General features: G+C 42.8%; 1 protein-coding gene across 2 annotated transcripts in view; it reads left to right on the top strand.

Moving 5' to 3' along the window:
* Positions 1–23,575, top strand: part of arhgap42a (Rho GTPase activating protein 42a) — a 314,844-nt gene that overhangs the window by 252,777 nt on the left and 38,492 nt on the right. For both annotated transcript variants that reach the window (XM_080196954.1, XM_080196952.1), the window contains 4 exons: positions 121–183; positions 4,008–4,082; positions 11,571–11,655; positions 18,784–18,842. In XM_080196954.1, the coding sequence (XP_080053080.1) occupies positions 121–183; positions 4,008–4,082; positions 11,571–11,655; positions 18,784–18,842 (282 nt within the window). The remainder of the gene's footprint in view (positions 1–120; positions 184–4,007; positions 4,083–11,570; positions 11,656–18,783; positions 18,843–23,575) is intronic.

Here is a 23,575-nt window from a genome sequence, read left to right as displayed (position 1 = left end):
GATGAAATCTAATTTAAGATGCATAATTAACAAGAATAACACTAATTTCAATGTTTTGTTCTCCTGAATTTACTGAGTTTAATTAGTTGTGGAACTAAGGGACTTGATTTTGTTTTGCAGTGTACCTTAATGAGGCTGGTTTTAATTTTGTAAAGAAGTGCATTGAAGCTGTGGAGGCAAGAGGTATGAGACTGCTGTTTTTTAGTACTTATAACAATTACCCCTAAACTAGCAATTGTATTAAAGCCACAAGTCCATTTATCCATAACACTGCATGTTAGAAGTTCAGTCCAAGTATATTATTCAGGTTGAGCAGCGTTGCAAGGTAAGGTTAATTGCAAAAGTGGAGCAAGGAGGCAAATGGAATTGCAAGGGAATGAGGGTGCAGAGAATGAGAGAAAGGAAAGACAAGAAAGACAGAAGGCAGAGAGAGGCAAGGCAAGGAGGCCAGTGGCAGGGTCCACACACATGGAAAGAGGAAGTGGATGATTGGAGATGTGTGATGAGCAGAGTGAGATCAAAATTCCTGCTGTGACTCACCGCAGGGAGTTGTGAAGGCCTCTTGTGTTTTTGAACACAAGATGGGGAGGCTGAAGGACTCTGAAAATAGAACTGTAGGAGAGATGGAGCTTATGAGATCAGAAAGTGTTCCAAGGCTTGGTGCCAAAGACATTTATATAGGGGAGTATGGTTGAAATCTTGAAGATGGTTGTAGCTAGGGTGTATGAGGCACTATTTAACTGCCCATGAAAGTGCAATACTCACACTTGGAGAAATTGTGACAGTGCTTATGACTTTCATTCTTACTGGCATGAGCATGTTCCATGTCCAACTGGAGGAACACAGTAAAAAATCTGACAACACCAGGTTTTCGTCCAACCGATTTATTTGATAGTAAACTCACAAGCTTTCAAGGGGACTGCCTCTTCGTCAGGTGAATGGAGAGTTCTGGCCTCGGACAGAGCATATAAAGCACAGACAGTTTAGAGATTACTGATTAGAATGCGAATCTTTACACCTAACCTGCTGTTCAAGTCTTAAAGTGGCCGACAATGTGTGTGGAAGGAGCGCTGATTACAGGTTAAAGAGATGTGTATTGTCTCCAGACAGTGCAGTGAGTGAGGTTTTGCAAACCCAGGCAAGTCACGGGGGTTACAGATAGTGCGACACTATCTGTAACCCCTGTGACTTGCCTGGGTTTGCAAAACCTCACTCACTGTGCTGTCTAGAGACAATACACATCTCTTTAACCTGTAATCAGCGCTCCTTCCACACACATTGTCGGCCACTTTAAGACTTGAACAGCAGGTTAGGTGTAAAGATTCGCATTCTAATCAGTAATCTCTAAACTGTCTGTGCTTTATATGCTCTGTCCGAGGCCAGAACTCTCCATTCACCTGACGAAGAGGCAGTCCCCTCGAAAGCTTGTGAGTTTACTATCAAATAAATCGGTTGGACGAAAACCTGGTGTTGTCAGACTTTTTACTGTGTTTACCCCAGTCCAACGCCGGTACATCCACATCATGACAACTGGAGGAGAACAGTGCTTAGTCAAAAGAGTACTAACTACCACCTGAGGATGGGTATTCTTGGAGGGATTGGGATTTAACCCTTTTGTCAAAATGCATGGAAGTTTTGCTTAGCTGCATTGAAAGGTTTATGTTACAATTTTAATAAAAAATTGAAGTGTATGTTTTAGGTTATTGCAGTTCCCAAATTCAGCTTGACAGCATGTTCAGCAAAGAAACATTCTTGGCTGTTAGTGTAGGAGCTCAACTTTCATTCAGATTTTTTAACTTCTTACCAATCACAGCAATACCTAAAGATGTAACTGATGCTACAAGTAAATATTGATGATTTTTTGGAGTTTTCCATTGATTATGCCTGGCTTAGAAGTTTTCAGCATTCTTTAAATTGGAATTTGTAATCACACAGTGATTAATATCACTGTGTGATTACAAATATCACTGTGGCTGATTTTGCATCTGCCGTGAGTGTAAAAGGCAACGATGGACAACCTCATGCAAATCGGAAAATGAGATTCCTGCAAGATCTTGTTTCCAATTATTCCCACCCCTTGCCAATAATACAATAGGTGGGGACCTCATTTAAATATATTTAAATACTATTAAAGGGTTTCTTGCAATATGTTCTCCCCAAATAAAGAATGATCACATCAGCAAAGTTTACAACAGATATTTTAAAACGTGAAGCAGTCGAGTGGAACCTAGAACACAAAGGTAAGTAAAGCCCCTGGGGGAGAGGAACATGTGGCCCCTGCCATCTGGGTGCAGCTGGAGAGCTGCATGCCAATTTTCCTGCCTCAGGCAGCACCAAGTGCAAAATTCCATACTCGATGTATTTTCCATATTTTTCACTATGCTGAGATTGAGATCTTCATCTCTCCATACTAACATGTGCATCCTTCATAAGAACATAAGAAATAGGAGCAGGAGTAGGCCATCTAGCCGTTCGAGCCTGCCCCGCCATTCAATAAGATCATGGCTGATCTGTCGTGGCTCAGTTCCACATTCCCGCCCTCTCCCCATAACCCTTAATCCCACCACCATAAATTAATCACATCTTGAATTTCTATTAAAACTGCAGAGTGAACCTTTTAAAATATCTTATCAAATGCTTCAAGCACCTTGGCCTACTGCTATGGTCGGTATATAGTCTCAACTACTGTGCACTTTATAATCAGAGTGAGTGTCGATCTATGACTGCCCAGTAAAAACTGTACCTTAGTATTGCAGATCTTTATACTGTTCAGTCAGTCCCTTGTGACTGAACACAGTTTATGATCCCAATATATTTATTGCCTCTAAGTGACAGCTAAGTTAAACCTCCTTGATTAAACAAACTGTGCAGTTCAAATAAGTAGTAGGGGTGCAGCATGTAAAGTAGGATTGATGCCTAGCCCACCATCTTCATAAAACAGGGAGTGGGTGAGCGCTAAAGTCAGCAATCCACTGTCCATTTTATTCAAATAAGTAATCAAAGGTCAATTAGGCTTGTTATCAATAGACCCTGGTATTATGCTGCCTTTTCCATAAAGCTTTTGGCCTGGGCAGGGGTGTCCAGTCCAAAGAAGAAGTTTGTCGAAGGGAGGGTGTTCGCTCTTTGGAGGCTACCCATTGCTGATCGTAGTAGCTCCCAAAGAGCAAATTCTCCCTTCCTAACCGTCAATCTTTTAAAAAAGTTTACATTTTATTTAATAATAATGAAGCATTCTGGAAACGAGGATAATTTCGCACACTGAACCTTTCTCTCCAAAATGAACTTCAGTGGAGCTTACAAGAATAGCCATTACCTCACATCCCCTGGATCTCATAAGCCAAGGCAATGGAGCAGCTGGCCCAGTGGTGCTGACCCACGCATCTTTAACCCACATGCTGCCCCATACCCTTCCACCCTTCCATCCGACCCAAACCCTCCCTGCCTAAGATCCCGGACTTAACTGCCCCAGGGATCCATGGGTCTTCTTCCTCCTCCTCCTCCTCCTGTAGTCCCGGCAGCTGCCACTGACCCCCTCTAGGTGCTGCCAGGACTGATGGAGTGCTGGCCAATTGAATTGGTCGTCAGCCCCAGAGAATGGGCCTCCCCCCTCAGTGAGAGTCAAAAGCCCTACTTGTCCCTCATTCAACCACACTGCAGTGCTTTATGGTTGTGGGACAGGTCCACTGACTTTGCTTCCAGTCCTCCCCACCAAGCCCCCTATATTGTTTAACCCAGTGCTCCAGCTCTATGACCTTTCATCAAAATCTTTTTAGGTGAAAAGTCACTGACATGAAATGTTAACTTTGTTCTTTTCTATACTGACGCTGTCAGGCCTGCTGAGTATTTCCAGCATTTTCTATTTTATACTAGAGAACATCAAACATCAATCGCTTTCGCGTCACAAATTGGAATTTAATATTTGTTTTGATGTTTAGGATTTACATGAAATGACTTGTTTGATTGATCAGATTTCTCCACATTTGTAACTTTGACATGTGTACCCTTAGGGATTAATGCCATGGGTCTATACAGAATGAGTGGAGTAAATTCCAAAGTGCAGAAATTAATGAACACTGTATTTGGTAAGATACTTTATTTTAATTCTGAACAGGTTGATGCATAGATAATGTTTATTGCATGTTGTACATTATATATAAAGAATTGTGTAACTTTTGATCTTTCTCTTAAATTCTCAACTCTTATTCTTAAAGTTTTAAGTTTTATGTAAGTTTGTCATCTGTTTCACTTATTCCTCCAATTCCTTGATATATATTTTAGCTGTAAGTAGGTTAAGATTGACTCCTTATGGATCACTGCCCACAGAAGAAAATGAATACATTTTTTCAAAAAATGCAACTATAGTACAGAACACATCCTGTATGTCGTTAAGTCCACGATATACATAATGGTATAGATTTTGTTTTACAGAATTAAGTAGTTGGAATAGTAAATGAAGTGCTTTTAAAGTCAGGTAAATGTCTACTTCAGTTGACTTTTCTCTTTGAAGCATAATTAAACCTGAAATGAACAGTTCCTTTCCATATTGATTTTGAGTATTCTTTCACATTGCATTGAAAGAATATTCAGATGGAAAGTGCACATCAGTGCTTGGTGTTGCCATGGAAATATGTAATTCCTATGACCAGGTTTCCAAAAAGAGAGTGTCTGCTGATGTCTGCATGTCAACGTTGTTCATCCGTCATCATCGATGAGGACCTCGACACCATTAGTCATTTTGAGGCTGAAGATGACTGATTGGGCCAATTTGGGCACCGAATGTCCTGGCACATATTGGACAGACTTGTGTAGACACTGTAGTTGTTGCGCTGGTGGCTCTGGACTTGCGTAGCTTGCACTTAAGTTGTGCTTCAGCAATACACCTTGCTTCATGAGCTTGACAGCCTTTGTGAATGAGGCAGCACCAGGTATGGCGGTTTTGTGGCAGCGTTTCCCAGGTGGTCGTGTCAATGTCAAGCAACTTCAGGGAGGCTTTGAGTGTGTCTTTGAAACGTTTCTTCTGCCCTCCATGCGAGCGTCTTCCAGCAGAGAGTTCCCCAAAAAGGAGCTGCTTGGGTATGTGCTCATCTAACATATGGATGACATGACCTGCCCACCGGATCTGCGCTCTCATCAGTAGTGTGTGGATTGATGGTAGACTTGCTCTAGAGAGAACTTCAGTGTCCAGTACTTTGTCTTGCCGTGGGATGCGTAATATTCTGCGAAGACAAGTCATGTGGAAATGATTGAGCTGTCATGCATGCCTTCGGTACACAGTCCACGTTTCACAGGCATACAGGAGGGTAGTGAGTACCATGGCACTGGGCTGATTCCTCGACGTTCCCATACAGTGGAGCGCAGTCTGCCGCAAGCAGAACTTGCCTTTGCTATTCTGCAGTTAACTTCTGCATCAGTAGTCACTGCTTGGGAGAGGGTGCTGCCAAGATAAGTGAACTGGTCCACTGCCTGTAGTTTCTGCCCTTTGATTGTGATTATGGGTTCTGTGTACGGTGCATGAGGAGCAGGCTGATGCATGACTTCGGTCTTTTTAATGTTGATGCTGAGTCCAAAGTTGTCACAAGCTGTAGAAAATTTGTCCATACTGACTTGCATCTCTGGCTCTGAGCCAGCATACAGGGCGCAGTCATAGGCAAAGAGGAAATCTCTCAGAACAGTCTCTTTCACTTTGGTAATAGCTTGAAGTCTCCTCAAGTTGAAAAGCTTCCCATCCACCCTGTACTTGAGGCTGATTCCAGCAACACTGTCCTGGAAGGCATCATTCTGCATGGCAGTAAACATCATGCTGAACAGTGTGGGTGCAAGCACAAAGCCCTGTTTGACGCCATTGGTGACTGGGAATGCCTCAGACGATTCTCCGCCATCCAGTACTCTGGCCATCATGCCATCATGGAACGGGCGTACCATCTGAATGAATTTGGCGGGGGTGGGGGGCAGCCGAACTTTGATGTGATCCTCCACGGGCCTTGTCAGCTTACAGTGTCGAAGGCTTTTGCGAGGTCAACAAAGATTGTGTAGAGCTCGCGATTCTGCCCCTGAGACGTATACATTGAGACGTATAAGATGATGAATGGGATGGATAGGATAGAGGTGGAGAGGCTCTTCCCGCTCAGAAAGGACAGTAGGACTAGGGGGCACAGCCTCAAGATAAAGGGGGGACGGTTTAGAACGGAGTTGAGGAGGAACTTCTTCACTCAAAGGGTGGTGAATTTCTGGAATTCTCTGCCCGTTGAGGTGGTGGAGGCTGCCTCGCTAAATATTTTTAAGACGCGGGTTGATGGGTTTTTGATAAGCGAGGGGATTAAGGGTTATGGGGAGAGGGCGGGAATGTGGAACTGAGCCACGACAGATCAGCCATGATCTTATTGAATGGCGGGGCAGGCTCGAAGGGCTGGATGGCCTACTCCTGCTCCTATTTCTTATGTTCTTATGACACTTCTCCTGAAGTTGGCGTGCAGCAAAAATTATGTCAGCAGTCCCACAACCTTTGCGATTTAGCAGGACTCTTGCGAGGGTTTTTCCTGCGACGGGGAGCAGCAAGATTCCTCGGTGGTTGTCGCATACTTGCCGATTACCCTTTCTGTTGTAGAGGTGTATGATGGACGCATCTTTAAGTTCCTGAGGAATGGATCCTTGCTTCCAAAAGGACTGGAACAAGTCGGTGAGCTTCTTGATAAGTGCAGGACTAACAGCTTTATAGATCTCTGCGGGTATGGATCTGCCCCTGGGGCTTTGCCACTGGATAGCTTGCTTACAGCTTTCGTGAGTTCGGCGGCTACCGGTGGGTAATCCATGGCGCTATTGATATCGACCTGGGGAATCCTGTCTGTTGCCTTATTGTTAATAGATGATGGTCAGTTGAGGAAGGCTTCAAAGTGTTCAGCCCATCTCTGCAGGATCTGAGCCTTCTCTGTAATGAGAGTTGTACCATCTGTACTCAGGAGGGGGGAACTCCCAAGAGATTGAGGTCCATAGAAAGTGTTGAGGGTTTCATAGAACCGTTTCAAGTCATTTCTGTCAGCATGTCCCTGTATTTCATCTGCCTTGGCGCTCAGCCAGGCATCCTGCATTTTACGCAGTTTATTCTGGACTGTCCTGCGAGCACTGGTAAAAGCATTTTTCTTGGCAGCTGAAGATGGATTGTTCTGACAGGCCCGATGAAGACAGTGCTTTTTAACAAGTAGAGCCTGTATCTTCTCGTCATTCTCATCAAACCAGTCATGCTGCTTGTGGGTGGAGGGCCCCAGCATCTTCAGCGCAGATGTATGGATAGCATCCCTGAAGCGTTCCCAGTCGTCCTCAGCGCTGCCTGTGAGATGTAGGTCAGCAAGCTTGATTTCTAAGTCTCCAGCCGGTGCTGAAGCTATGCTGGGGTTCTTTAGCTTGGCCGCATTGATTCTTTTTATAACCATAAAGACAGGCAGGATGTCAGAATAACCAAGGCCATGTGTGGTGCTGACTGCTGGACAGATCACAAGCTCACTGTCTCCAAAATGAGGCTCCGCATCAGACCCAAGAGGCGACCACAAGGAAGCAAGGTTATGAAAAGAATCAATGTGGCCAAGCTAAATATCAATGTAGGTGCTGACTAACTAACTTGATTTAATGTGTTATTGTCACATGTATTGGTATACAGTGAAAAGTATTGTTTCTTGTGTGCTATATAGACAAAGCATATTGTTCATAGAGGAAGAAAGACAAAGCTTATTGTTCATAGAGAAGGAAAGGAGAGGGTGCAGAATGTAATGTTACAGTCATAGCTAGGGTGTCAAGAAGGCTTAACTTAATGAGCTAGGTCCATTCAAAATCTGATGGCAGCAGGGAAGAAGCCGTTCTTGAGTCGGTTGAAACGTGATCTCAGACTTTTTATATCTTTTTCCCGATGGAAGACATTGGAAGAGAGTATGCTAAAACTATCCCCTATGAAGCAACTCTTTCACTGAGTAATGAATGAGTATTTTTGTATATGAGTAAAAGTTGAGGAAAAGATCTTCTCAACATCAATTATAATCCAGATTGCTAATTAGTTAACCTTCTTTCCCGTCTTCCGGGATGCGTGAGGTCCTTGATTATTTTGGCTTTTCCGAGGCAGTGAGAAACGAAAACACAATCAATGGATGGGAGGCTGGTTTGCGTGATGGACTGGGCTGATGCTGAATAACTGATTTTAGCTCGAATTCATGTTATAGCTCCAAATCAAGCTGAACTACCCGGCCTCATTTTGGAGGTGGGGGAAAGAAGGTTAACTTATTAGCAATATGGATTATAATTGATGTTGAGAAGATCTTTTCCTCAACTTCTACTCATATACAAAAATATTCATTACTCAGTGAAAGAGTTCCTTCATAGGGGATAGTTTTAGCATTTATTTTTTATTAATTCATCAACATTCCCATCGCTAAATTCCCCACCATCAACATTCTGTGTTCTCAACATTGACCAGTAACTTAACTTGACAAACTATCTAAATAGTTACTACAAGACCAGCTAAGAAGCTGGATGTTCTGCTGTGAATAACTCACCTTCTGACTCCCCAAAGCCTTTGCACCATCTACAAGGCACATATCAGGAGTGTGATGGAATGCTCCACATTCACTTCAATGAATGCAGCTGTAACAATGCTAAAGAAACTTACTATTCAGGACAAAGCAACCCACTTCATTGACATCAGTTCATCACCTTAAATATGTACTCCCTCTGTCACGCATGCCAGTGACTGTAGGGTGTGCCATCTAAAAATCACTAAGCAGCAACTAGCCAGGCTCCCTTCGGCTGCATCTTCCAAACTTCAGATCTCTATCATCTGGAGGAGCAAGGAAAGCAGGTGCATGGGAACATCATCACCTGCAAGTTCCTCTTCAGGTCACACATCATCCTGACTTGGAAATATATCACTGTTCCTTCATTATCACTTTGTCAAATATAGTGACTATATGGTTATTTACTAGCATTAATTATGATATTTTTGTCAGAAACAAGAAATCTATTGACTCTCCTATTTTTAATAAGGGTTCTTTTAAAGCTGAATAAACTCCTGTTTGAAAAGCCATTTTTGTTCTTCGAGTAACTAAATACTTTTGCTTTTTGTTCATAACTACATTTATGAAATTAGTGCTCTGGAAATTTTTGAAACTTGGTATAAAACCGAAATGGTGGAAGTATTTTGACTCTTTAATTATAAGTCTGTGTCATGTAACATAGTCAATGATTTTTGATTATCATTCTCCAACATCATCTGGTGTAACAGATTTGACTGCAACAAACATGTTGCCCTTTCTGGTCGACCATCTTATATAAACATTGGGCCTGGGTTGAGTGTTTGATGCAAAAAAACATTGTCTGTATGTATTGCACTCCCAGATGGTTTTTAAAGCGATTTTAAAGCCTTGTAGATGGTGCAAAGGCTTTGGGGAGTCAGAAGGTGAGTTATTCACAGCAGAACATCCAGCTTCTTAGCTGGTGAATGAAACTTGATATATTTTATACACTGATCTCTTGCAAGACTACTTGAACAGGAAGCCTCATAGCACTTTGGCTTTGCTTTAACTACATTATATTGTCAATTGAAGTGAATTGTACTTTTACTTTTATTTAAATATGTATGCACTGATCTGTACTTTGCCAGAACATAGTCCATTGCAATAATGTTTAACCGTATATTGTGATACAATTCGACTCCAAGTACTGGATCATACCTCTCTAAAGAATTATTCCTATTGTCAGCTATTGTCACCAATATAAAGAAACTACTCGAATTTTCATCTTCCACTCTTCAATCTTTTCATTTGATGTTGCTTTGGATCCAGTATTTCTGTTAAACAGCATTTTCAAGCACCATGCTGCACTGAAAGTTAAGAATGAAAATCAAAGGGGTAACCAAAAAGGAGGAGAGTGCAGTCGCTGTTGTCCACATGGACTTTAGCAAGGCTTTTGACAAGATACCGCATTGTAGGTTGTTGCATAAATCTCACGGGATCTAGGGTGAGGAAGCCAATTGGATTCAAAATTGGCTTGATGTCAGAAGACAGGATGGTTTAGAGGGTTTTTTCCAAACTGGAGGCCTGTGACCAATGGTGTGCCTCAGGGATCGGTGCTAGGTCCACTGTTATTTGTCATTTGTATTAATGATTTGGATAAGAATTTAGGAGGCATGGTTAGTAAGTTTGTAGCTGACACCAAGATTGGTGGCATATTGGACAGTGAAGAAGGTTATCTAGGATTGCAATGGGATCTTAATCAAGTGGACCAATGAGCTGATGAATGGCAGATGGAGTTTAATTTAGATAAATGCGAGGTGATGCATTTTGGTAGCTCAAACCAGGGCAGGACTTACTCAGTTAATGGTAGGGGTGTTGGGGAGAGTTATAGAACAAAGAGATCTAGGGGTACAGGCTCATAGCTCCTTGGAAGTGGAGTCACAGGTGGACAAAGTGGTGAAGAAGGCAGTTGGCATGCTTGATTTTAGTAGTCAGAACACTGAATACATGAATTGGGACATCTTGCTGTAGTTGTACAAAACATTGGTAAAGACTCACTTGGAACAGTGTGTACAGTTCTGCTCACCATATTATAGAATAGAAATCATTAAACTAGAAAGAGTACAGAAAAGATTTGCTCGGATATTACCAGGACTTCATAGAAATCATAGAAACCCAACAGCACAGAAAGAGGCCATTCGGCCCATGGAGTCTGCGCTGACCACAATCCTACCCAGCCCCTACCCCCATATCCTTGCATATTTATCCACTAATCTATTTAACCTACACATCTCAGGACACTAAGGGCAATTTAGCATGGCCAATCAACCAAACCCACACATCTTTGGATTTGATGGTTTGAGTTAGAAGGAGAGGCTGCATAAACTAGGACTTTTTTCCCTGGATTGTAAGAGGCTTAGGGGTGATCTTATAGAGGTCTATAAAATAATGGGGACCATAAATAGGTAGATGGTCAACATCTTTTCCCAAAGTTAGAGGAGTTTAAAACTGGAAGGGATAGGCTTAAAGTGAGAGGGGAGAGATACAAAAGGGTCCAGAGAACCAACTTTTTCACATGGAGTGTGTTGAGTGTCTGGAACGCGCTGCCAGCGATAGTAATAGAGATGGGTACAATTTTGTCTTTTAAAAAGTGTTTAGACGGTTACATGGATAAGATTGGTATAGGGGCAAATGTGGGCAATTGGGACTAGCTTAATGATAAAAACTGGGCAGGGACTGAAGAACCTCTTTCCATGCTGTAAACCTCTATGACTCTATAAAATGGGACGGTGACTGCATGCATTCTGCTACACTGGATAACCATAGCAAGATACCAAAAAATGAATAAATTCATTTTCTTAACTGAAAGATATTCCATACAGTTGGGAATGGCTCAGAAAAATATTTACAGTATTCCTGTAGATTCTTCACTACTAACAGCTTTTTTATGGAAGAGACTTGAATCTTGAAAGGTCATTTGTTCTATGATGTTTACCTTGTCTTTTTTCTTCAATTAATACATGTTACGTAAAATTCAACTATTCTACATTATACCTAATGTATATATTTTTCTCTCAGCACCCAAAGCAGCTCCTGACATGGAACTTGACACTGAATTGTGGGACATGAAGACTATCACGAGTGGCCTTAAAAACTATCTCAGGTATGGGTTAATAGAAGAAACTGGATCGAAACTGGACCTGGGGTTGGGTTTTACTCACACCTGCCATAACTCATTCCCACAAAATGGAATCAGCAATAGAAAATTACAGTCAATTAACTTTTTAGCAACCTCACCAGCTTGCTTTATTTTCAAAAGGGCAGGTGGCCTTTGGATTTTGTGAGGTGGCCCTCACAATGCCCTGGTTTGTAGCTGTAATATCCAGCCCCTAGTTTTGGATATTTGTTTCATTCTGAAGCAACCTGATTCTATTGAAATTGAAGAATTTTTTTTCTAAAGTACCTTATCATGTCGTCAACATTACAAGACCAAAATTTGCCAGTCAATTTATAAATCGAGGAGGCCGATGTACAGCATTGAGGTCAATAGGTCGTCAATCTGCTCCTCTTCGATGTTGATTAAGTGAGGAATGTTGGCCTAGAATAACTTCTTCCTCCTCTTTTAGTACATTGGCATCTTTCACATACTCGTCAATGGAAATCAAGGCCTAAGTTAATCAAAATGAAAGACAGCACCACCAATAATGAAGTATTGTCAAGGGAGTGTACTGCAGTGCCAGCATACTGTTTTATATTCAGCAACATCCAGGTCTCAGGACCTGGATGTCGCTGACTAGGCCAGCATTTGTTGTCAGTCCCTAATTGCCCTTGAGAAGACAATGGTGAGTTGCCTTCTTGAACCACTGCAGTCCATGTGCTATTAGGGAGGGCGTTCAGGATTTTGATCCATGGAAAGTGAAGCAAAGGCAATAGAGTTCCAAGTAGGATGGCACATGGCTTGAAGGGGAATTTGCAGGTGACAGTGCTCCCATGCATCTGCTGCCCCTGTCCTTCCATGTAATAGAGGTTCTGTGTTTGGATGCAGCTTTGGTGTGTGGATTGTATCTTGTATATGGTACACACTGATGGTAAAGGGAGTGAGTATTAAGGTGGTGGATGGGGTGTAAATCAAGCAAGTACTAACTGCTCCCCTTCCAAATTAAGTTTCCTGCTAGTCATAAATTGAAATGTTTATTTGTACGACTGTATGTGAGTGTTATGTACCTGCTGAACTTGACTTCTTCCATGACTTTGACCTGAATAGAGGCTGTTTCGGCCAACTTCTGAATTGCTCACAAATCTCAAATCCTGTTGGGTGCCTGTAGAGCAAGCTGTACAAAGGCTGGACATGGGAGGCAGACAAAAGGCGGAAGATGAAAGATAAAGCAAAGGGTGAATACAGGAGAAGTAGCAAAGGGTGGAAAGGAAGAGAAGAGATGGTCAGGGTGGGGAGCAAAACTGTCTGCCAAAGAAAAGGAATTTTGGAGCAGGGAGGATGGCTGTCCAGGAAAAGAAGAGTTTCTTCACATGGAGGGGAACACTTGCCAAGGCAAAAAGTGAGGGCTGTAGAGGGAGAGTCTATAGTCTACTGTCTATAGTAGGGTCCTGGGAATTGAACTGAGGGTACTGAGCAGTGGAGAGAACAGTCATAATGATGAGGGGATAGTGGCAGGTCCAGGCTGAGAGTTCCATTGAGATGGGTGGGGGAAGAAACAGATAATGGAAGGGGCGAAGGTAAAAATGGTGATGTCAACAGCGGTAGGCCCACAGTGGAGGGAAGACGTGGAGGTGATGGTAATTGATGCAAGAGTAATGGGAGGAAGTTGGTGAGTGACAGAGGAGGATAAAAGGTTGTGGAGTAGATCTGAAATGTAATGCACACCATTTGTCAATTTTTACTTCTGCAATGAGTTGATGTAAAACTGTGATACCATAAAATAGAAAGAGGGTCTTTTTGGATAGGTGGAATTCAAGGTCAGCACAATTAGCCAACTAAAGGGAAACCTTAATAATCACAAGACCGCTGGATGTGAACCATGCTCTCCTTGCTATAAGTTTGTTTCTGTTTCATAGCCCAGAATTTTACACAGCAATACTGAGCAGGCGTCTGATTTGAATTAGTGCAAAATCTCACAAGAAGACATTGGGCATGTATTCCAGTGTCATTGTATATTTGTGCGAATTTACTGTTGGTGGGCACGTGCAGGAGTTAGAAGCGTGTCCGCCAACAATTAATCAGCCACTTAAGGCAATTAAAAGAGCAATTGAAAGCAATTTTACATTGTCCATGTGATTTTGCAGTTGTTGCAAGGGCAACACAAGCAGTTGGCCGTCCTGTTTATATCGCTTTCCTTATCCAAGGTCATAATAAACGGATAATTGGCATTGTGAGTTGTTTGCTGATATTTCATTCCCTTTCTGGTAATTTCTGCTGAACTGTTTGCATTTGGAACCTTTTTTGTTTTGAGGAATATTTAGTTTTCCCAACCTTCATTCTTTCTTGTGCACGGTACAGTGTACAAGACAGTGCCAACTGCATTTCAGCATGTGGGGTTGTATACTCTAGTGGGACCACATCTGAAGAGAAAGGAAGGGGCAGAAGGGAGAGTCGGCTAGGTGTCTGCAGATAGCATCCCAGGGCATGACTTGTGGGAGGAGAGATGCTGGCACAGGGCCAGCAAGGACTGCAAGGCAGCAGGTTCCTCAGAAGATGCCACCATCCTGCGTAGTGCATAGACAGCAATCCAGCTCCAACAACATTTCTGAGATCCATTACCAAAGGAGGCTTCGCCTCTCTAGGGGCTCCCTGACCTCCAAATGCCAGATGATTTGGCTGGAGATCACTTCCAACTGTATGATTGGCCACCCTATGCTGGTGGTTTGAAACTTTTTGCCTCAAGTTCTTTCTAGGAATCTGGAGGATCTGTGTGGTGTGTCCCAATCAGCTGGACACTGATGCTGTCTTCTGATGGGTCATGACATTCATTAATTTCCAGATGGACCTCGCTGCGATTGCAGGGAGTCATAGATTGTACTCATGTGACCATCAAGTTTCCAGCTGGTGAACAGAAAGTGTTTCCTCTCCATGAATGTGTAGATAATCTACAATAGCATGACACCGATTCTGCAAGTCTGTGCAAGGTATACTAACCCCTATGATGCTTGCATCCTACATCGCTCCCAGATGCCAAGGCTGTTCATTGCTGTTGCTACCAGCACCTACCCATTATGCACTACCATCTAAGCCAAAGATTTAAAGAACACCAACACACATGATTCTATGCAGGTGCCTGGTTCTGAGAGAGAACATTACGAAGTGCTTCTGTCCATTGTTCTTTCTTGGTTGTCAAAGGAGGATCCTCAGGGTCCTGGCTGCTTTTTGGGGATGACTGCCGTAAGGTAGAAAGACAATATACCATTAGTATCAATCTGCAAATAGTAAATGTGTGTGCTAGGCTAGATGGTGAGACTATGGACAACTGCATTATGGTGACATCATGATTGCAGGATCACTGAGGGCTCTTGCGTAGTACTTCTCATTTGAGATGAGTTCCCCCTATATTGCCTGCACCCTTGGCCTGCCTGCACCCTTCACCAATCTCACAACTGTCCACTGGAATCTTACCTTGCCTCAAGACCTCTGCCTCACTGCAATATGAGGAACTTCTTCCATGCTTGCAGTCTAACTCCAAGGCCTCCATCACAAATTTTGTTAGTATGAGCAGGTTAGCCACCCCATAACTCACCCTTTCGTGTGTACTCCACAGCATCATCGCTCCCCTTCTCCTGTACAAACAAAAGTAAGTTAATTAGTCCACACTCTACCTGCACCAGCCTTGCGGTGCATCCATCGTACCCCACCACTCCCTAAATCAGGTTGAGACTCTTGAGATTTGCACAGCTCACCTTTCTATGCACCCAAGACTAGTGCGCAGGTCTCCCAACCCTGGGATTCATCATTAAATTCTGATGGCAGCTTAAATTCCACAGCCTTAAATAGCCATGACCACTGAAGCAACTTGCATGGGACTGAACAGGCCTTGTCTCCCATCCTTCTAGTTTCAGAGACCCTGACTGTCATTTCTTCTGTCAGCCTTGGACCTGTGTCAGTGAGGTGCTCATCAGGTTGTGACCTCCCAGCCTCCTCTTGTAGTTCCACTGAGATAACTGTATCTGCACTGATAGAGGGTGCAGCTGAATGTTGTATGTGGCTAAGTAAGTATGATTGTAATCTGAAATATTTGACTGAGTTTTCCTGAAGATGACCAAGTTCTACTGCCAGTCCGAAAGAGGGAATCAACTTTGCCCTGGCAGTAGACACGGCATTGGGACAGCAGTTGCTGCTGTAGCCAATTAAACGGGCCAAACTGAATTTACCTGCAGAGCTGCCAGCACAATCAGATAACTAATAGCCTCAGCAAGGTGATGCTAGCGGCGTCCATTGCTAAGGCCACAGTTTGAAGGAAAGGAAACCCGGTATAGTGAGGGATTATTAATAAATAAGAACATAAGAAATAGGAGCAGGAGTAGGCCATCTGGCCCTTCGAGCCTGCCCCGCCATTCAATAAGATCATGGCTGATCTGTCGTGGCTCAGTTCCACTTTCCCGCCCTCTCCCCATAACCCTTAATCCCCTCTCTTATCAAAAACCCATCAACCCGCTTCTTAAAAATATTTAGCGAGGCAGCCTCCACCACTTCAACGGGCAGAGAATTCCAGAGATTCACCACCCTTTGAGTGAAGAAGTTCCTCCTCAACTCCGTTCTAAACCGCCCCCCCCTTTATCTTGAGGCTGTGCCCCCTAGCCCTACTGTCTTTTTTGAGCGGGAAGAGTCTCTCCACCTCTATCCTATCCATCCCATTCATCATCTTATACGTCTCAATGAGATCTCCCCTCATTCTTCTAAACTCTAACGAGTACAAGCCTAGTTTATTCAGCCTCTCCTCATAGCTCAACCCCCTCAACTCCGGTATCAGCCTAGTAAACCTCCTCTGCACTCCCTCCAAGGCCAAAATATCCTTGCGCAGGTGCGGCGCCCAAAACTGCACACAGTACTCCAGCTGCGGCCTCACCAATGCCCTATACAGCTGCAGCAAGACCTCCCTACTTTTATATTCAAATAATAAATAAATAATAAATTGTTTATTCCAACAGTGTTACTTTGCTGCGTGGAAGGACGTTGCCTCTGTGGGCTATGGGCATCCATTTAGGAGGCTCACAGTAGCCCACTAAGAAGCCAGTAGGGTTTACCTGACGATCACACCACGCAGAAACAACTCCTCCTAACACTGGTGAAATATCAGCAGTGGAGGAAAGTAGCTTTAACTGGGCAATTTATTGCCTCAATTGGCCAGCCAATTTATACCAGCAGCACTCGGGTTCCTGCTGCAGGCAACATGCTGTGACAGCAGTCTGATATTGCGCGCCTATCCTGGTGCCTTCCCCACCATAGGGCCAGACCTGCCCCCTCCCCAAAAAGTTAGGAAAATGCAGCCCACTTGTTTAAGAAGGGTGCCAGGCAAAAGGCAGGGAATTATAGGCCAGTTAGTTTAACGTCTGTTGTAGGTAAAATGTTAGAATCCGTCATCAAGGAGGAAATAGCGAGGCATCTTGAGAGAAAGTGCTTGATAGAGCAGACGCAGCACGGTTTCGTTAAAGGGATTTTGTGTCTGACAAATTTACTGGAGTTCTATGAGGATGTGTCTAGGGCGGTGGATAGAGGAGAGCCGGTGGATGTGGTCGGTCTTGATTTTCAGAAGGCGTTTGACAAGGTACCTCACAAGAGGTTATTGCAGAAGGTCAGGGGACATGGAGTTGGGGGTAGGGTGTTAGCGTGGATAGAGGATTGGTTGTCAAATAGGAGGCAGAGAGTGGGGGGTCAATGGGTGCTATTCAGATTGGCGGATGGTGACTAGTGGAGTGCCCCAGGGGTCAGTGCTGGGACCTCAGCTATTTACCATTTATATAGATGATCTGGAGGAGGGAACCGAGTGTAAGGTGTCGAAATTTGCTGATGACACCAAGATTGGTGGAACGGCAAATTGTGCGGAGGGTGTGGAGAGTCTGCAGAACGATCTAGATAGGCTGGGCAAATGGGCCAGGAACTGGCAATTGGAATTTAATGTTGGCAAGTGCGAGGTGGTCCACTTTGGTAGGAATAATGGTAGGAAGGGTTATTACTTAAGTGGCGAAAAACTGCAGCAGGCAACGGTGCAGAGGGACCTCGGGGTCCTTGTGCATGAGTCGCAAAAACCCAGCTTGCAGGTGCAGCAGGTGGTCAGGAAGGCGAATGGGATGCTGGCCTTCATAGCGAGGGGGATTGAATATAAAAGTAGGGAGGTCTTGCTGCGGCTGTATAGGGCATTGGTGAGGCCGCAGCTGGAGTACTGTGTGCAGTTTTGGTCGCCGTACTTACGCAAGGATATTTTGGCCTTGGAGGGAGTGCAGAGGAGGTTTACTAGGCTGATGCCGGAGTTGAGGGGGTTGAGCTATGAGGAGAGGCTGAATAAATTAGGCTTGTACTCGTTAGAGTTTAGAAGAATGGGTGGAGATCTCATTGAGACGTATAAGATGATGAATGGGATGGATAGGATAGAGGTGGAAAGACTCTTCCTGCTCAGAAAGGATAGTAGGACTAGGGGGCACAGCCTCAAGATAAAGGGGGGGCGGTTTAGAATGGAGATGAGGAGGAACTTCTTCACTCAAAGGGTGGTGAATCTCTGGAATTCTCTGCCCGTTGAAGTGGTGGAGGCTACCTCGCTAAATATTTTTAAGATGCGGGTTGATGGGTTTTTGATAAGAGAGGGGATTAAGGGTTATGGGGAGAGGGCGGGAATGTGAAACTGAGCCACGACAGATCAGCCATGATCTTATTGAATGGCGGGGCAGGCTCGAAGGGCTAGATGGCCTACTCCTGCTCCTATTTCTTATGTTGTTATGTTCTCACTGCTTTATTTTCCACTCTGCTCTGGATGGCTCTGTTAGGCTTAAAATTAGCATTTATAAAATAGAATACTGACTGATTTTATGCTGTTCTTTTTCAATATTATCTGGTTCAATTCTATAGAAGTACACAAAGGATGCCCATTGGAATTTTGTCTGTGGCAATATTATTTTTTGATACTCAGTGGGAATATTAGGATATTTTGCAAGTATAACTAGTGGTACATCTTGTTTAGGCTTATTTAGTTGCTCATGGTAAGATATGAAATTACAAATAATGTTAATGTTATATATTCCAGACTGCTAAAATGCTTAATACCTAAACAAAGGTCTTTTTTTCCTACCCTAGATGCCTCGTGGAACCATTGATGACTTACAAACTTCATAAGGATTTAATTGCAGCTGTCAGTGAGTAGATATAACATTTTGAATGAAAGTTCAGTATTTCTTTGTGCTCAAGTTTGAAAGTCGTGGACTCTTTTTGGAGAAGGTTGAGAAACACTTTACATCATTTCATAGTGTTGATTTCAGCCAGTAATTTACTTTCACTCTCCTCTTAATTGTAATGTCAGTCTATAAAAGCAGTATATAAAAAGTTGCTCCCAACTTTTTTCAGTCTATAAAAACTGAACAAAACTAACCATGTACTGCCATTTTTAGTAGCCACCTCATACCTAGTGTATCTTGCTCCCAACTTCTTTTTCTGTGCAACTAGAGAAAAATGGAGTGAGCACAGAAAATTGCAGATTGTTTTTTAACAAGCTTGCTAGCTTGTTAGTTGCCTTTTTTCAAAAGGACGTGGCTCCGATTTTGACACCCGATTGCCTTTGATATTATCAGGATGGTATTGGATTACTGACCATCATGCCATATCTAAGCTTTCTCAGGCAGTTCAGCAGACTGACAGACCAGTAGTTGCTGGGGTTACTGGAGACTTTGTTTTATTTCTAGATCATATAAATACTTACAATGACAGCATCGAGATAGATCATCAGTGCATGATAATTTCACCCTCCATGGATTGGACCTTTTGGGGCAGCAATGACTAGAAATCCAGAGTAAATTTCACTTTAGCAGTTTAATGGAACTTCATCCAGCCCACATAACTAACCAACTGATGTCCAGGTCCCATTCCTTTTAAGAGGTAGAGCTGTAAGCCAGTTGGAGGACAGAAAATCTTCAGTCCCAGCCCTGCCACCATTAGGAGCAATGGGCACTGCAGGGTGTGCACCCAACTGAGAGATGCTGCTCTTACAGAAAGGTACATGATGTTCGGTATCGTCCACACAAATCAGGCAGGTTCCAGCGGGGAGTGTGGAGGGTGATTGGTGAGAGCAGTTGGGGTATTGGTGTGGGGAGCTTTCACTGGCTTCAAAGTGCCATATTCAAAGGGAAGCCCACCCTAAACCCTCAGGGAAACTGACAGATTTACCAAGTGGTCCCCTCACATGGTAAAGAGCCCACCTTAGTAGCAGCAGTGGTAAAAAGACCTTAATTGGCCACTTAAGTGGCGTAACTGACCTCTGGATAGGAGAGCTGTCCTCTAATGTCCCTGCTGGAATACCATGGTGGCATGAAGAAGGAAGCAATGGGCATTTCACTCAGCCTTTGCTATTCGGAAACAAAGCTGGTTTAAGTAACTTACATTTGTGTTGTGGATATTAGAAATGAAATACAAGTTTCATTTGTTTTTCAGTACTTGTGTTCTAAGAAAGAGTTAAAACTTTAACTTCATGTTAGACAGAGGTGCCTGTATGGCAATAGGTTTTAGTTTCACTTTAAATTCTGCCTCAGTTGTAATAAAAGGTTTATAATGGAAAACCAATTATAGAGGTAAGAGAGATCCATACTGAAAAGCATAAGCACTTGGTTCAGTTGGAACCAGATATCTGAGAAGCAAGTGGCTCTCACAGAAACTGCCAGCAGAGAGGCAGAACAATGAGGTCAGGGTAGAAGTCCCAAAACCTAAATAACAGATAGCTCTAGAAACTAGGGGATAGAAAGAGAGATCCTGAGATGACAGAAGTCAAAGAGACAAATAACTGGAAATTGAACAAGATATTTTTCACTGAAGTTAAAGAAGGGAGCAGAGGGAGAAGCTTCCGATTAAAGATAGAGCTGCAAGGTGCAGACTTAGAGACGTCTGTCAGCAGAAAGTGAACGTTTGAAGGAATCTTAAAGTTGGTCATATTGTAATACAATCTCTGAAGCGGTGATGTTTTGTTGGCATATTAGATACCTGAGAGATTGTGTGGAAGCATAAGGCAATCCAAGACAGAAATACTGAAAAGTGAGGCTGAAACCCTGGATGTGGATCCTTGCTGAAGGCATCTGAGAGAGTGTCTTGTATAGGAAAAGATTTCAAAATGTGCTCTTCAAGAGTGGAGTTTGGAAGCCAGAGTTCCAGTGAGACCAGTTGGCTCAGTGTGACAAACATCTAGGAGGATTTTTTTGAGAAATCCACAGAAGCTGTTTTTGGTGTCTTCTATCACTTGGTTTCAATGGGTGGTGTCTGACCACATTTTGCCTATTTGTTTACCTAGACAATGTACTTAGTGAGAACATTACAATATAAAATATCCTTATAAAGCTGTATATATCTGTGAAGTCATAGTGGGGTGAGGGAGTAATATAAATCTTTTCATGTTTAATAACGTTTTGTTGAAAGTTAATTGGCAGTCTGGTGCTGCTCATCCACATCTTTCAACAAAAATAAAAGTTACTATCCATCGAGCTGGAGTTCCACTCCAGAACCTAACCACTCAGTGGTAATGTCAACTGAGAACCTATCCACAGCCCCATTGAACAAATAACTCTAATCATACTGGTATACCCTGTTCCCCGTATCCTTTCAACTCCTTTTTTATCCTTCTGATCAATGTAACCTTGGATGTTGATATAGTTTCTAGTTTCTGCCTCAACCATTAACTCTTAACAGCAGATTCTATAGACACACAACCCTCTGTGAAAGTCTTTTTCTAATATTTGGTACTGCTTCTTTTCCATTTAATCTCAAGTTTATGATCCTTTGTTCTTTAACCAAAGCTGTATCTCAATAAGTTTAACATTGGTGCTAGGTAGGGTTTTAGAAACAATACTCAAAGGAAAAACACAACAGGGACTTAGAAAAAGTTGAATTAATTGAGGAGAGCCAACAAGGGTTTCTAAAAGGCAAATCATATTTGAAGAATCTAATTGCATTTATTAATGAAGTAGCAAACAAAGTTGTTGAAAGGAATACAATGGATGTTGTCTCTCTGGATTTAAGAAAAAACTTGACAAAGCACCACACACCAGGCTGGTTAACAAAATTGAGGCTCCCAGTACAGGAGGGTCAGTGTCAACTTGGAAACAAAATTGATGAAAGGACATAAAACAGTGAGATGCAGTAAGTAATTATTTTTCAGACTACAGGATGGTAGACAGTTGTATTCCCCAAGGGTCAGTGTTAGAGCCAATGCTTTTATTAGATAATTGACCCCAATATTAGAATAAAGAGAAAATTGAAATTTGCTGAAGATACCAAACCTTGGACGTATGGCACACAGTGAGAACGGTACCAGTTGGCTGCAGTAGGACATGGATAGGCTAACAGAATGGTCAGACAGATGGCAGATGAAATATTATGCAGAAAAATATGAGGTCATGCATTACGATAAAACAGATAGGTAGAGCTAATGGCACAATTCTAAAGGTTGTGCAGGGACAGAGGAGGCTGGGCTTCATGTGCATTAATCTTTGAAGGAGGCAGGACATGTTGAGAGAGTAGTTAGAAAAGCACGAGATCTTGAGTTTCATAAATAGAAGCATTGAGTCCAAAAGCAGGGACGTTATGCTGAATCTTTATAAAATTCTGCGTTGGCCACAGGTAGGATACTGCTCCTAGTTCTGGTCATCAGACTTAAGGAAGGATGTGAATATCCAAGAGGATGCAGAAGAGATTTAACAGAAAGATTCAAGGGATGAAGGATTTCAGCTACAAGTTTAGGTTGAAGGGCTGAGGTTGCTCTCTTATGAGTAAAGAGGATTTGGGCAGAGATTGAAGAGAGGCGGGCAAGAATATGACAGGTTTAGATATGACCAACAAAGAAATATTATCATTAATTGATGATGCAAGGACTGTGATGCACAGATTTAGGGCAATAGGTGCAACAGGGGTGGTGGAAGTGAAGACAATGATTTCGAAAGGAAATTGGGTGGACATTTGAGAGAAATAAAGTTGCAGGCTGCAGGTGTTAGAATAATAGAATGGGACTGACTGAATTTCTCTATCATGGCCTTCTGTACCGTAATGATTGTATGAGCACTAACTACTTGTGAAGATCTCAGCACTCACAGCCAGTACCCTGCCCAACACCTCATCGAGCATATAGTAAATGATACCGTCCTCGCCTCAAGATTTCTCTTGTTGACTGTACAACCTCAGTCGATGTTCAGAAACTGTGCTTTGCTTGCTCAGTGCAGTTAAAGAAAGAACTTGCATTTATACAGTGTCTTTCTATCCTCAAAATATTCTAAAGTTCTCCAGAGCTGCAGATGATTAGTTCATTGATCTTAGATACATTGGATCAGATTTTCATTGGCCGATGGAGACAGTAATGGGGTTGGAAATGACAAAACATAGAACCTTTTGCTAATTTCAAAGTCGCAGTGCCTTTCCGACTGCGTGGTCTTTACATGTGTCAGAGAGGCCTTGGATCAATACCTCGCACATAATTCTTCTGAAACTGGGCTCCCAGCTTCTGTGAACCCAGTATGAAGTTTGGATTTCCTCCCTCACCAATCTACCCACTCCCATGCATTTCTTCTGCTTGTGAGAGATTTGGAACTCCTAACAAATACATCTCGCAGAAGGATTGGTGACTATCGGAGAAAGATGCTATGGCATCAGGGACATCCTAACTGCTGTGTGTTAACTGTATCAACAACTTTAAAGTCATTATTAGAAGCTGTATTGTAATGTAGATGTGTTTTAACTGCTGTGATTCAGAAAAATATGAGGTGATGCATTACGACAAAACAGGTAGAGGTAATATAGATTAATAGCGCAGTTCTAAAGGGTGTGCAGGGCCAGAACTGAAAAGGTAAGTTGATCATTAAATTGACAAGAATTCTTGTTGAGATGCATTAGAGTATTTTTG

The sequence above is a fragment of the Carcharhinus amblyrhynchos genome, chromosome 10 (genome assembly GCF_965287045.1).
Source record: "Carcharhinus amblyrhynchos chromosome 10, sCarAmb.v2.hapA, whole genome shotgun sequence".
Classification (NCBI taxonomy): Eukaryota; Metazoa; Chordata; class Chondrichthyes; order Carcharhiniformes; family Carcharhinidae; genus Carcharhinus; species Carcharhinus amblyrhynchos.
The sequence above is the reverse complement of the archived record's forward strand: the minus strand, read 5'-3'. Positions and strand labels throughout refer to the sequence as shown.